The sequence below is a fragment of the Patagioenas fasciata genome, chromosome 10 (genome assembly GCF_037038585.1).
Source record: "Patagioenas fasciata isolate bPatFas1 chromosome 10, bPatFas1.hap1, whole genome shotgun sequence".
Taxonomy (NCBI): domain Eukaryota; kingdom Metazoa; phylum Chordata; class Aves; order Columbiformes; family Columbidae; genus Patagioenas; species Patagioenas fasciata.
Genome location: NC_092529.1, coordinates 13,449,079 through 13,462,651, shown reverse-complemented (window position 1 = coordinate 13,462,651; position 13,573 = coordinate 13,449,079). Strand labels below are relative to the sequence as shown.

At 44.4% G+C, this 13,573-nt stretch overlaps 1 protein-coding gene across 10 annotated transcripts in view; it reads left to right on the top strand.

Annotated features, from left to right (window-relative positions):
* The window catches only part of ITPR1 (inositol 1,4,5-trisphosphate receptor type 1), a 174,680-nt gene that overhangs the window by 111,773 nt on the left and 49,334 nt on the right, over positions 1–13,573 (top strand). For 9 of the 10 annotated variants that reach the window (XM_071813188.1, XM_071813187.1, XM_071813182.1 and 6 more), the window contains one exon: positions 348–538. The exons of the other annotated variant lie outside the window; for it this stretch is intronic. In XM_071813188.1, coding sequence (XP_071669289.1) covers positions 348–538 — 191 coding nt within the window. The remainder of the gene's footprint in view (positions 1–347; positions 539–13,573) is intronic. 10 annotated transcript variants of the gene reach the window in all.

Here is a 13,573-nt window from a genome sequence, read left to right as displayed (position 1 = left end):
GCCATACTCTTCCGCTTTCTAGAGCATTGGTTTTGCCATCCTCTGGAATCTGTCTTGCCTTTTCTCCATCCCCTTGCTGGTCTTGCAGTGCCTCTACCTCTCTTCATATCCCTGAATCCATGCTGTTTCCCAAATCCTCTTCCAATTCACCAGCCTCTTTCCACCTCCTGCTGCTGAAGGCAGCAGTGGTGATAACCCTTGGCTGTTGCCAGCCCAGGCACATCACTGTTAATAAATGTGTGCACATCATCCAGGATAGGTTAGTAATTTAAACAAGAAGAGAGGTGCCATCACCGTAGGGTGATGGGGTTTGAACCTCAGCCTGTTTCTTGTGATCACCTTTATAGGAGGAAGCTCTGGATCGAGTTCAGTGAGCCGAGGTGAGATGAGTTTGGCAGATGTCCAGTGTCATCTGGATAAAGAAGGTGCGTCCAACCTGGTTATAGATCTCATCATGAATGCCACCAGTGACAGAGTCTTCCATGAGAGCATCCTGCTAGCCATTGCCCTTCTGGAAGGTGGGAACACTACGATACAGGTAGGGAAATGGAAAACTTTAAGCTTATAACTAAAACATGTTGGGAAGGGAAATGTTTTTATGAAGTCCAGGAAACCTGAGGAGGTTAAGGAGATGAGAGAGGAAATGACTAAATGGTCTTTGACCTGTAATTAAGAAAAATATCAATGTCTACTCTGCAGAAGTTAACTTATTAAATGCTTGCAAGGGCACTTGGTAATTGAGGTATTTCCCAGGGCAATATAGAGAATGTATAACAAAACAGTGTTGTAACAAAAGTTAATGTGACTACTTTTATGATTAGTTTAAGCAGCTGCAACAAGTTCAGAGACTTTTACAGCTAGCTGTTAGATTTCAGAGTGGAATTTAAAATAACAGCGTATGGTAAACTCCAGACGACCCCCGTTCTCCTCTAATCTGGCTGTCCTTCACTTTTGTGTTTCAAGGATTTAGTTTCTCTAAATGAAAATTACACCTGGTATGGATTTTAATGGTATTCTTCCAAACAGAAAGTAAAACCTTATTATAACAAAACATGTCTATAAGGATTATTGAATATGTAGTATCTTATTCTTTTGACTTTGCTTGTGTTCTGTTTGCAAACAGTCTGTTTCAATCTTGGACAATGGGCTTTATACGTAGCTATTCCATAGAGTGTCACCCCTTTCCTACCCCACTGCAATGTGTTCCGCATGTCTGAACAAAACAATCAATGATTTGTCGAAGAAGGTCAATTTTGCAGATTGTTCCTTTCACTCAGAGAAGTGATACATCCAAATGTTTGATATACATACAGATTTAGGCTCATGATTGGATGCCATTTGTGCTGCCTCCTAATTAGCAACATCGATTTTGGTACTTAAAGATAAAACAAACTAGCATTTTCAGAAGAGCCTGAGCAAAGAGAACTAAAAAAATATTTTCAATGTACAACTACTTCCCAGTCCTTCTGTTTTCTGCCCTGAAAACCAAACTACTGAAGGACACGTTCTGTCTCTGGTATCGCTGCAGCAGCAAAGAGCCACTACAGTGATGATGTTATCTGTACTAGACCTCCATGGCAACTTCTGGGAGAAATGCTAAACCAGACTGAGGGTAGAGCCCCGTGTTGTGCTTAATCTAATCTCACAGTGGGCTCTTGCCAAAATGACCTATCCAGTTCTGATGAGCTCTGCTTGTCCCCTCTTTTGTATGGCTTGTGCAGCTGTGGGGTAAGTTGAATTCGAAGTTGTTGATCCAATGGAAAAGTAGCCTGCCAGTGAAAACATATTAAATCCCATAGAACTGTCTGGCTCAAACCTGACCAGAGATATGATGAAGAGCAGCTCTACCCTCTGGGCAGCTGTACAGGGTGAGATATAAGTGTAATGTGGGGCTGAATCCTGACCAGTTACAATGGACCACTGTGGTTAAAATGTGCACTAGATCTCTACAGCAGCACCTGTTTTCATGCAGACTTGTGTTGAGAGGAGAGGGAACCTTCTGGGGCTCCTTCACTCTGGCTCTGTAATCAGTACACTCTTTTTTCCCTCTGTTGTATGCTCTAGAGTGAAGCTTCTTTGCAAAAGACAAAGTGGGAATCAAGCATTTAAAATTCTGTGTCACCTTAAACTGCAATGACAGGATTAACATTCCTTGGGGAGAGTCACTCCTTTAAATTTCCTGCTCTGCTCCAATGCAAAGGAAGCTGAGCTTTCATCTTCCTAGCTCCCAGGGAGCCTCAGGTAACCTCACACTGTCACACTGGAAGGAAAAACAGATTCTGCACCAGTCTGATGCAGAGAGATCCTTTGCTTGTTCTGGAACCCAGAACTAATGAACTGAGCAGAGTCACTTCCCGCTGTGTGTGAATCAGTGCTGGAAGCAGATTCCTTAGTTCATCTGGTCAAAACAAACAGGGCAACCTGTGATCCATATCCAAAGGTGGTACTTTCGCCAAAAAAGGAGATTCTTTAGTTTGCATTTGTTGTCTGGGAGCTGGGAGTCTGTAAAATAATTTTGTGGTTAGGAATGAGCTGTTGGCATCGGCTGCTTATAGCAGACAGCATAACGCTTCCACATCCCCGCCTTATGGTCGTGCCGGTTTCTGTTGCACTCTTGCCTTTATAGATGTTACTTCTGCAAACCAGAGTGACTGTTTGCCATCCTCTCCCACTTGGGAGTAAGTGCTTAGCAGTTGTCTTTACCTGTAGAAAATGGTAACTTGGTAGTTCTTTGGTGCATGTACATGTGCTAATGCAGCAGCCAAGGGCTGGGCGGGAGGGGGGCTCTGCTGCATGTTCCTTTTAAGTACATAATGGTTTAGGAACCAAATGACTTCTGATGCCAACAGCTACTGCTGTAAGTTCCAAGGTCTTGGACACACCCAGGAGCTCTTATTCACGCATGCAAAGTACTCGAGAGTTTATTGAAAATATCCTGTGGAGCGGTTGTAATGTTGGTACTCTGTGCTGCAGCAATCCGGTGGCCTGATAGGAAAAGGTGAAAAAGGTTTATCAGTGCACAGAGATGTTCCCTGACTTACCGTATCTCCTGGTGCTGGGCAGGGAGTCCCCTCGTGCTTTTACTTACACTGACCCTGGCCCGTGGGGGCCACCACCATGTCAGTCAAGAATTGCACGTATTCAGCACTCTGATCTTTCAGTGGTATTTGAGTCATGAAAGCCAAATAAGTAAAACTTTAATGGAGAAAAAAATGCCAACCACAAAGCTTAACTTCTGGGAGAACCGCTGGCTGAATGCTGGTGAGTCAAAGCGAAGGTAGTTTGCTCTGTAGTAAAGTCACAATTTCAGGTCTGCATCTCCCAGAGTAATTGCTGAAACTGGCATTCTGGGATGGTAAATTCAAGGCTTTCTCTCTTCGCATAGAAAGAATAGTGTATCTGCTCCCCTAGAAAATGCAGAAGGCTCTGAGCACAGCAGGCTGTCAGGGGGAGCTGCACGGCATGCTTGCCAGTCTGCACAGCTTCAAACCCTTTATAAAGGGTTTATAAAGCAACTCTCTGCTACAGCATGGTGGGGATTTATTGAGTGCAGCAGTGTGATGGTCTTCTACAAAGTTTTCGTTTTTACAAGATACACTGCAAAATTTGTCTGCTTATGGAAACTAGATGTGCTTACAAAAATGAACCCAATACTTTCCATGGTCTGTTATCCTAATATTTCTCTAATCTATGTTATTTTGATATATTTTGCAGTTAGGTAGGTAGGGCTTCACAACCTCTGCAGCATGCAGAGTCAATTTTTTGAAGTTTTACGGCAAGTTCCAGTACCTGCCAGTGGAAGAATCATCTTTAGTCTCTGGACTGATAACTGTGTTCACTTTTCATCAGATATGTTTGTTATTGTGAAAGCTGACCTAGCTGAATCGACCGGCTTTGAGGTCTAACACAGTTCATCTTCATGTTGCTTTTTTTTTGTTATTATTAGCAGATCTTGATTTATAGTATTCTGAGCAAGTTCCTTCTGTGCACAGTCTGAATAATTTTTACTGAACTTAAATTGCTTATATCTACAGGTCTTTGAGAATATGAAGCTGGTGGGATAGGGACATGTTATATAAAAAGGCCTTTTGGCAGCAAAGCCAGAAATGTGTCACCCCTGCGTGGCATTTTCTTAGCTCCAGGTTTTCACACGGGAAATTAATTCGGCTCGAAGTTAAGCAAAAGGTTTGTACCAACACACAGGAACTTGCACATGATGATTGTAATATGGTTAATAATGGGAGTTCCCGGGTAACTCCCATGAGCTTCAGTGGGAGAGCAGATCCCCATGATGCTGGGAAGGGATAACTGGAATAGGTGTTACCGTTTCATTAGGTACGTGCAGGGCCAGTATTAAGGCTAGGCAAAGCAGGTGGTTGCCAACTCTAGCAGAAGAGCAAATCTAGAAATGTTCCTTATTCCAATTGGCAGGAGTGATTTTTTTTTCTTTGTGTTACTAAGAAAATTAATGTGGGGGAGAAGCAGGAAAAGACACTCCTGGTTTACCTCAGGAAAGGGGCTGAGCTGGTGGTGTACAGCAGGCTGAATGCCAGGCTGATGTGTGTGGTGCTGTTGGGGTGAGTGTGGATGTGATAAATTAACTGTTCTGGGAGAAAGACAGATGTCCTTGCCCACTTAAAGCTCTCTGGATGGAAACTTTTCTAGGTTATTTTTAGTTTTTGGAATTCACTTAGGAGCACTGTCAGGTTTTTTCGTAGCGGAGATGCTGATGGAAGTGTCGTAGCTGTGTCTGTCATTCCCGCTCAGCAGGAGCTCTGGGTTTTTTGGTGGCAAGCCTGCCCTCCTTTGAGGAGACAGAAGTGGAGGTGGAACCTGCAGGGTCAAAACCAAACAACAAATTAACTTGACAAATGCTGCAGCTCACTGAACTGAAAATTACATAAACCCCTTTATTAATTTATATAACTCTCAGCATCTCAGCGGTTATGCACAGAGCAGCCCTGGGGGAATGCCCGGTAGCCCCACACTCTCCTCCGAGATGGTGAGGGTGCCTTGCGTCCGAGGAGCTGCCCCTGGAACCCGTCCCCCTGGGGTGCTGGAGCTTGCATGGCAGATGCTGTGTCTCGTCAGCATGCTACACGCAGAGCTACATCTCCTTTGGAAGAGACAAAAGCTCGGTCCGTTCCCTGCGTGCGCTGCAGTGTTGCAAGTGTTCCTCTGTTAAAGCAACCCCAGCAAGTGAGTGACAGTGGAGGAAACTGCTGAGGGCTTCTCCTGCAATGCTTGTCTCTCATCTGCCAAGTAAAAGTTCTGTGCACCGTTACTCTGCCTCACCTCTGTAGAGTTTTGGGCTTCCTTAGTCTGCAGAAGTTAATGGCAAGTGAAGTCCCTTATATAACTGCCTCCCCACAGAGACTTCAGTCCGTTCCTTTAATTAGGGATCTTCTCGAAAGTTAGATTGCGTGACAAATTACCCACGTGCACATGTTGTTATTTTCAGCAAGGGAAGGTAAAATGAGGTTGATGGCATCAGTTTATGGTTACAGGCATTTTTTTTAAGCGCTACCCCAAAGTGACGTGATGCAGAGTTACCACTTTGAAGTGCGGTGGTACCTTCTTTACCCGTTCATCCACAGGTCTCCCCAGGGTGGGCTGTGAGCACAGAGGATGAGGTGATAGGAGTCAGCACCCAAGCAAAAGGTGATTACTTTTCAGGAAGGAGGTGAGGATTTGCTCCTGGCTTTAAGGTATCTGAGCAGAGTCACTGCTCCTGTGCAAGGGCGATGATGCTCTCCTCAGCTGCTGGGGAAGGAAGTATGTCCAGGACCAAGGAGGCTGTGGTGGTGAGCCAGCGGGTCGTGCCTTCATCATGGCCTGGCAAAAGCAAATCAGTGTGGTGCTGAGCCGAGGTTTGGAGGTCACTGTATATATGGGAGGCTCCTCTGAGATGTGACTGTACAAAAAGCTGTGTGGTTTTGAGTTGCTTTAACTTCCAGGGCTCTTCAGTGCAGTTTGCTAAGAGGAGCCGTGCATTTTGTGTGCCCTCCTTTGAGTGCTTGTTAGGGGCTCTGGGCGCGTGATGCCCTGCTGCTCCTTGCAAAACCACCCAGGGGCTCTGAACAAGCAAGATACCAGAACTTACGGCAGCCAGATCTTCATCAGTCTGGTTTAGTAGGAAATACTGGTTTAGGTAAAATGCTGGACTCAACTTTCCTGTCTCCAGCTCTGTCTTGCATTGTGCATGGATTTGGACTTGGTTCTGAACTTTTCATGTGTTGCCACCAGTAAGAAAACACCAGCATGGTCAGTCGTGGTCTCCTTTGCTGAACTGGGTGCCTCAAACTGTCCAAAGATGACTGATAATTATTAAATAACTGCAAAATTAGTGCACAATATGACTTGAGCTATCCATTTCCTGTTCATATTTCTGGCACATAGAAAAGCTGCAGAAACAAAGTGCACAAGGGTGCTCTGGGAGATGGGGTTTGATTCTGTGATGATCTGCTCCAGCCCTTGGGTTTGAGGGAGCAGTAGCTTTGAGGCAGATCTGTGTCCTTTAGCTTGCTGTAATGTTGGCTGAGAAATACTGTGACAAAAATGGAAGGATAAGTGATGCTAAAAAGATCAACAGTGAAATAGCTGGAACCAGCCAGGCAACTCGCTTTATTTCTTTTCACTTGCCTTGTTGGCCTAAATGTGTCTTGTCCTATTCAGTTGCCAAAGTACTTGGTTTCTTTTTTTCTGCAACTGCAATTGCCCTTCAAAATTGGGAGAAAATTTTATGAAATGTTGCAGAAGTATTAGTGATATCAAACGTACATTTAGTTACACAGTGGTGCTTTGGGCTTTGTGGTTTGGACTTTTAAGACCAGATTTACCGCTTTAAATATTTGCAACAGCCATGGATATCTGTGAGTACATAAAATCATATGTGATGGTAGATGCTCCATAGGCAAGAATGTCTTTGGATCACTGAACTTCTGTAAATAGTACTTGAGAACTTTTGGTCACTGATAAAAAATGTCTCTTAAAATCTCTACTGTTTGTATATAACAGTCACAATTCTTTGATATAGGATGTTACATCTTTTTTCCATAGTTTTCTTAAACAGGTATTAGTGAAACAAATGCAAAACCAGCAAGCTATTGGCAGGTATTAAGTAATCACCTATGTTTTTCTCCATTTTAACGAGTTTTTCTCAACTTAAATTACATCTTTTCTTTTAATATTATGAGTATATTACTTCAGAACATGACATTAAAAAAAGGTATTTATAAGGACCTGCATCAAACATCGCATTCAGCTGCAGGCACTGATCTTGTCCTCTTGTGCAAGAGCCCTCCAGCGTGAATCACACTGCAGATCCAGACCCTCCTTCACGGCACAGTTACCTTCAAAACAAGGCACGGAACCTGCGTTAGTAATTAAGTCAGCGCTGAGGAAATCCACGTCCTGCTGCTCTGCTGCTCTGCAGCACGTGAGGAGACTCGCGATGGCAAACCCCTGGGAGCACTCGGTCCCTTTCATGTGTTTTTTAATGTGTTTAGTACAGCAAAGTCTCAGTCTCACTGAGCCATTAGATAGCACCACATTAAAAACAAACAAGCCCCACTGATAATGCCCTGAGAGACAGAACCTAAAGCTGTGAGGAGTCATTCTGGCAGAGATTATTTTGTTTTTATCAGGGGTAGTAAGATGCACAGATGAGATTGAGAACAGGGTGGATGAGGCGAGATTGTAGCGATACCACTTACAGTCTTTCTACTTCAGCTGCAGCTACTTTTTGAAGTATATTTGGGCCATCAGTGTTCCTGTATCATAGCATCTTTCAGTCTCTTTGCCCAAAAGGAGGTTTTATGCTTAGATTTTGAGGTACTCATCTGTGCAATTGAGCAATATAGGCAAAAAAATAGAGGAGAGATGCTATGTCAAGTTTCAGCTGTGTTGCTTGTTGTCCTGACTTGGTAGCCTCGTATCGTTCATGGTTGTTGGGTACCACAAACCTCTCGTGTGACAATTCTCTTGCTGTTCAGGTGTGATCCTGGTCCTGTAAGGAGCAGGGGAGAAAACAGCTAATTCTCCCCATTGCTCTCCATGGGATCCAGGTCCAACATTAACTTTTAAGATGATCCCTAGCGGGATTAAAGTCCTCCACAAGCAGGCAGAGGCAAGCTATTCAGAAAAACAAGGTCATGCTGCCTCTTTTTTTTTTTTTTGGGTAAGCACAGGAATCAACAAAGCGATGTTATATAACTTCTATTTATATCCCACTTGCTCACTAGCTGCAGGCACACAAGAGTAGCTGAGAAGGGAATTTAATGAGCTCTCAGGGCTTGCTCACCTTCCAGAGCGGGTAGGAGCCAGCTTGTTTTTGAAGTGCGTCAGCAAATGAAACTGGTGGTGGGTGGGTGGTTTGGGTAGGTGGACTGACTTGTTGCTATGGTTTTCTTTAATTCCTCTGTCTCTCAAGAAGATCTTACACATTATTATTTTTTTTCTTTTGGAGAGTCTGCAGACTTCCTTATTTCTCACACCTACACAGAACTCACTGGTTCGGTAAGGAAGTGGGATTCATGCTCCAGCCATGCAAGAGCTGTGCACCGATTAACTGGGTGACCCGGCGGGTGCGTGCTCCCACACGTGTGCAGGAGGAGCTCAAATGAGGCTCCATGTTGAAAGAAGCCAGGCCCCCAGGTCTCCCACGCTTTAGAAGCCATCTGCTCTGTCTGCGGGGGGATTTAAACCCCACAGTCACGTTTCTACCTGTTGTTCCTCCGGTCTGTCTTTACCTCCCAGTGACCTCCTGTGTCACCTTCTTGTCCCAGGGGTTTTGTACTGGCCCTGGAAAGGCACAAGGGGACTGTATCTCTGGGAGGTTTGTTCTTTCCCCTTATGATATCACTTAAAATTGCATTAAGATTTTAGGTGTTGCAGTAGGAGAATGTGTAGGATATAAGGGCTCTTCCCTGAAATGAGAGGTGCAATTCTGCTGCTACTTTCATTTAAAGCTGGTTGGGAAAGGCAGGGGTCTGTCTGTGTGTGCACATACCCCTCCAAAAACCTCTCTAAGGTTGGGCAGAATCTCCAGCTTGGAGTAGAGCCTTGAAGGATGGTGTGTGGATGCCCATGACAGCGAGTTTGTCTTATTTGTCAAAAATAGAGCTGGGAAGTACCCCTTCTGCTTTCAGGACAAAGTTTACAGTTTGGGGAAAAAAAAGAAAAGGCAATTGAGGTGGTCTGGCAGATTTTCCTTATGGGTTTATTTCAAACTGTGAAGTATGTTCAACATTAAATATTTCAGCTGCCATTTCCTTAAGCTATGCAAGACTAATGATATCTGTCACTCACATCCCAGAGTGATGGATCTTTACCGAGCCAGGACGTATGAAAGATTTCAAGAAAAGAGAGGGATCAGTGATATGTGAAATAAATAAATGAGGGAGGAGAGAAAGGAAACTTAGGTTTGAATTTTCTGCAGTGGAAGCCCTTGCAATATGTTTAGGCAGAGTGTAGAGGGTTGGCATTTGTACTGAATTCAGTGCTTGTGTTAGCGGTGCAGTTCCCAGTAAAATGTGGCTGCTTTGAAGTAGTCCAGCTATAAGAAACGGTATGGGGGTGGCAGGCTCTTTCCGCAAAGATGAAGTAGCACAGAAGTTTTGGATTAGTTCATGCTGGCAGCCTGTCTGGATAACCCAAGCAAGTTAACATCCCCATAATAATTCCTCTCCAGTGCTGGAATAAAATGTCCTGAATTGAAGCCAGAGAGCTGATCTCTTTCTTGTATCTGGATGGACTTTCCTCTTTGAAGTATCTCTGACTAGTCAAGTTCATGGTGTATTTTCTGTTCACTGGCATTAGAGAAATGGGGAGGGAAATGACAACAGTTTGCTTTAATTTGTGAGGTGTTTGCTGGGGCATGGCTTGCCCTTATTTATTGGTAATCAAATATTTGTTTTCCTGGGTAATTTTTGGAGATCTGTTTGGATGGTCTGGCAGGGTTTAGTGGCTGCGGTCTGTGGAAACAGCTTTGTGAATTACGGAGGGTGTGGTGCGGAAAATACTCTGTCTGCTGCAGGATGACGGCAATCCCTGTTTGGGCTCTGCAGGAAGAGTCTTTGCTAAAATCAGGCCACTGTTCTTTCAGGAGGAAGCACACGTGTAAGCAGATGCATCTTGAACTCAAGGCTTGCTAGTTGCTTTTGGATGTATTTCTCACAATATGATCATTCAGACAGCGCATACAGTCCAGCCTGTAATTACCAAGTCTGGGGCGGAAAGCCAAGAGATTTGATGCAAAACAATCAAACAGTTGTTCCTTTTCTTGGCTGGCAAGACAGTTGTGACTTTGGGGCAGATCCAGCTAACAGGTAACATTGTAGAGGAAGATGTTTGCAGGAAGGGTGACTGCACACAGGCAAAACTGGATAAGCCTGGCATAGCCAAGAGCTAGAAATCAACTGCCTTCAGCTAGTTCCTTTGCTTTTCATTTCACAATCCTACAGACTCAATCATAGTTTAACTTACTGTGGATTAGTTAATTTCATAGTGGATTCGTTAGCTGGGTGTATACTTTCTACACCTCACATGAAGGTGGCCATCAGCTGCATTTTACAGCTTCATTCTTCAAGGGGCAGATGTCAGCTCTGCTAGTTAAAAAAACAGTTTGCTACCAGTTGCCGGTACCCGAGACACATTAAGGAGCATTTGTACGTGCGTGTGGTTGTCCTGCCTCCGTAACCTCGCTCCCCTGAACTTGCTGGGTAGTTAGCTGAGCTACTCTTCCACTCATCATTGGAAATTATGTATATCCTATGCCTTCTTGGAAGGCAAGACGGGAAGGGAGAAGAGGTGAAGTGGTAATCCTAGGAAATGTGCCCGTTCTTTGCCAATTTCTTTTTTAAAAATATGATTCTACAATCCAAATTGTTAACCATCTGCAATATTTAATAATGTGCCAAAAAATAACCACTATAGAAAAGTATATTAATTCTGAATAAAATGACAGCAAGCAAAAGTAGTATTTTCAGTTTAGAAAAACATGTGGGTGAACAGGCTTTGGGCTACAGGCTCAGGGAAGAGCAGCTGGAAAAGCCACTTGTGGGAAAAGGACCTGGGGGTGTTGCTCAACAGCCAGAAGATGAGCCAGCAGTGTGCCCAGGTGGCCAAGAAGGCCACCAGCATCCTGGTTGTATCAGCACTAGTGTGGCCAGCAGACCCAAGGCAGTGACCGTCCCCCTGTACTCAGCACTGGTGAGGCCTCACCTCTGATCCTGGGGTCAGTGTTGGGCCCCTAATGACAAGAAAACCATTGAGGTGCTGGAGAGAGTTCAGAGAAGGGAATGGAACTGAGGAAGGATCTGGAGCACAAGTGTGATGGAAGCAGCTGAGGGAACTGGGGTGGTTCAGCCTGGAGAAAACAAGGCTGAGGGGAGACCTTATCACTGTCTACAGCTACCTGAAAGGAGGTTGTAGCATGGTGGTGGTTGTTCTCTTCTCCCAAGTAGCAAGTGACAGGACAACAGGAAATGGCCTCAAGTTGCACCAGGGGAGCTTTAAATTGGATATTGGGAAAAATTTCTTGCTGGAAAGGGTTGTCAGGCATTGGAACAGGCTGCCCAGGGAACTGGTGGAGTCACCATCCCTGGAGGGATTTAAAAGATGCATCAATGAGGTTCTTAGGGACATGGTTTAGAGGTGGACTTGGCCATGTTGGGTTAACAGTTGGACTCGATGATCTGGAAGATCTTTTTCAAACTAAGCGATTCTCTGATTCTAAACACGTAGCAGTGTCAGTAAATAGTTTGAACAGGAGAGGATACGAAGTTGCTGCGAATAACTACAGAAGAGACATAAATTAAAAGAAAAATCAGTGACTAGAAGTTAGTGACTTAAAAAGCAGCTTAATCACATGTTTCTAACAGTTATTAACCACTGGAACAGACTGCAGACATAGCTCATCATCTCTGATGCCTTCTAAAGAATGATAATGTGCTTTTCTCAAAGCTTAACCACAGCTTCGGCCTCAGTTAATGAGAGCGAGGGCTGATGGTGCTCAAGGGTGGGCCAAGCTGTAGCTAATCAATGCGCTACGATTTAAACTTGGCCTTAGATTTATTTTCTAGTGAAATCAGTCACTTGGTTTGCAACTTGTCTTCTGCAACATGTTTTGTGTGGACCAGGGAAATTGTTGTAGATGTTATGGTGACGGTATTTACTTACCATCCTCCTTTGGCTCAGAGGCAGTATGCTGGAGGGGCAAAGGTGTAAGGGGAATACTCTGCTGTGCATGAGGTTTCTGGTAGGATTTCTTTAGGAGCAGAGCTGGATGATAGAAGAAGGAAGGATCAGTTATTCTGCAGATTTCCTGGTGTTACTAGTTGTTTGCAGTATTTTGATAGACCGCTTTAGATGTTAGGAGGAGGAGTCAGCTTGGCTGGCTTTGCACACGTGCAATGTGTGTGCCAGATTCTTCTCCCTACATTCATTTGAAACAAATACAGGCTTATCATAATGCTTGATGTACCATATACCAGTAAATAAAGCAGCATACGGCTGCTTGCCTGGTGCTTCGTACCTGCATGGAAACAGTGCACCGCAAAAATACATTTATTCTCCAGTGGCCTTACAATACTTTGAACTTGCAAACTTTTACATGAGAAGATTTTCCCCGTGTTTCTTAACAAAGCTCTTTCCATTGGCCCAAGTTAGTCTTGAATGAATTTGCGTAGGTGGTGGTTGCTCCATCTTTAAAAATGATCGAGAACTCTGTGCATGATGCTCTTATGCACAGTGAGCGTAGCTATCACATTACAAGCTTGTGCATGTCATGTGCAGATGTTTTTGAGTTTCGTTCTGTGGCTGTGTGATGAATTGCAGTCACATTATCTCTGATACCCTCGTATCAGAGAGAAGTCTTGGTTTGTGTAATCGGATGGTGTCTGTGCTCTGGAGTTGTCTTGTGTTTCGTTGAGGTGTGTGTACTTGCGAAGCTGTTGGTGAATTCGGCATTCATAAAGCAAACTTTGTGATCTTTTGTGTCATGTGATATCTCTTTTTAAATGGGAATGACTCTTAGTTACTAACAAAACACAGCTGAAGTAAAATACAGTCTTCTACTGCATGACATTAGCACTCTGCATGAGCAGGCAGCTGGTCCACTGCCAGCGTCTCGAGTATGAGGTGAAGCTCATACCTTCACTTGCCTTGCAGGTGCCTTTTCCTCTGGTACCTTGTACTGGGATAATCAGCCACAATCCCCATGCTGGTATGTTGTGGGTCACGGTTCCCTGCCCTGTGGTAGGATTCTAGGAGATCACAGTCCCAGTTTGGTGGTGGCTACATGGGTGGGGTCTGTCTGGGAGATGAGCGGACAGCTTGGGCTTCTCTGCCCAGTGTGTGCCGAGGGCAGCGCTCTCTTGCTGACAAGACCCTTGGCTTTTGTGTTTGCATCTGGTTCATGAGAAGACCCTCAAAGGGATGGCTGGTGTCAAATGCCCTGTCTCAGTGGTATGTTAAAAGCACTGTTCTTCTAAAACACATAGGAGTGTAGAGGTTTGCTGTTCAATTCGTTCCAAGCTGCTTTCCCAGCACACTTGCTCTTTCAGCAGTCTTG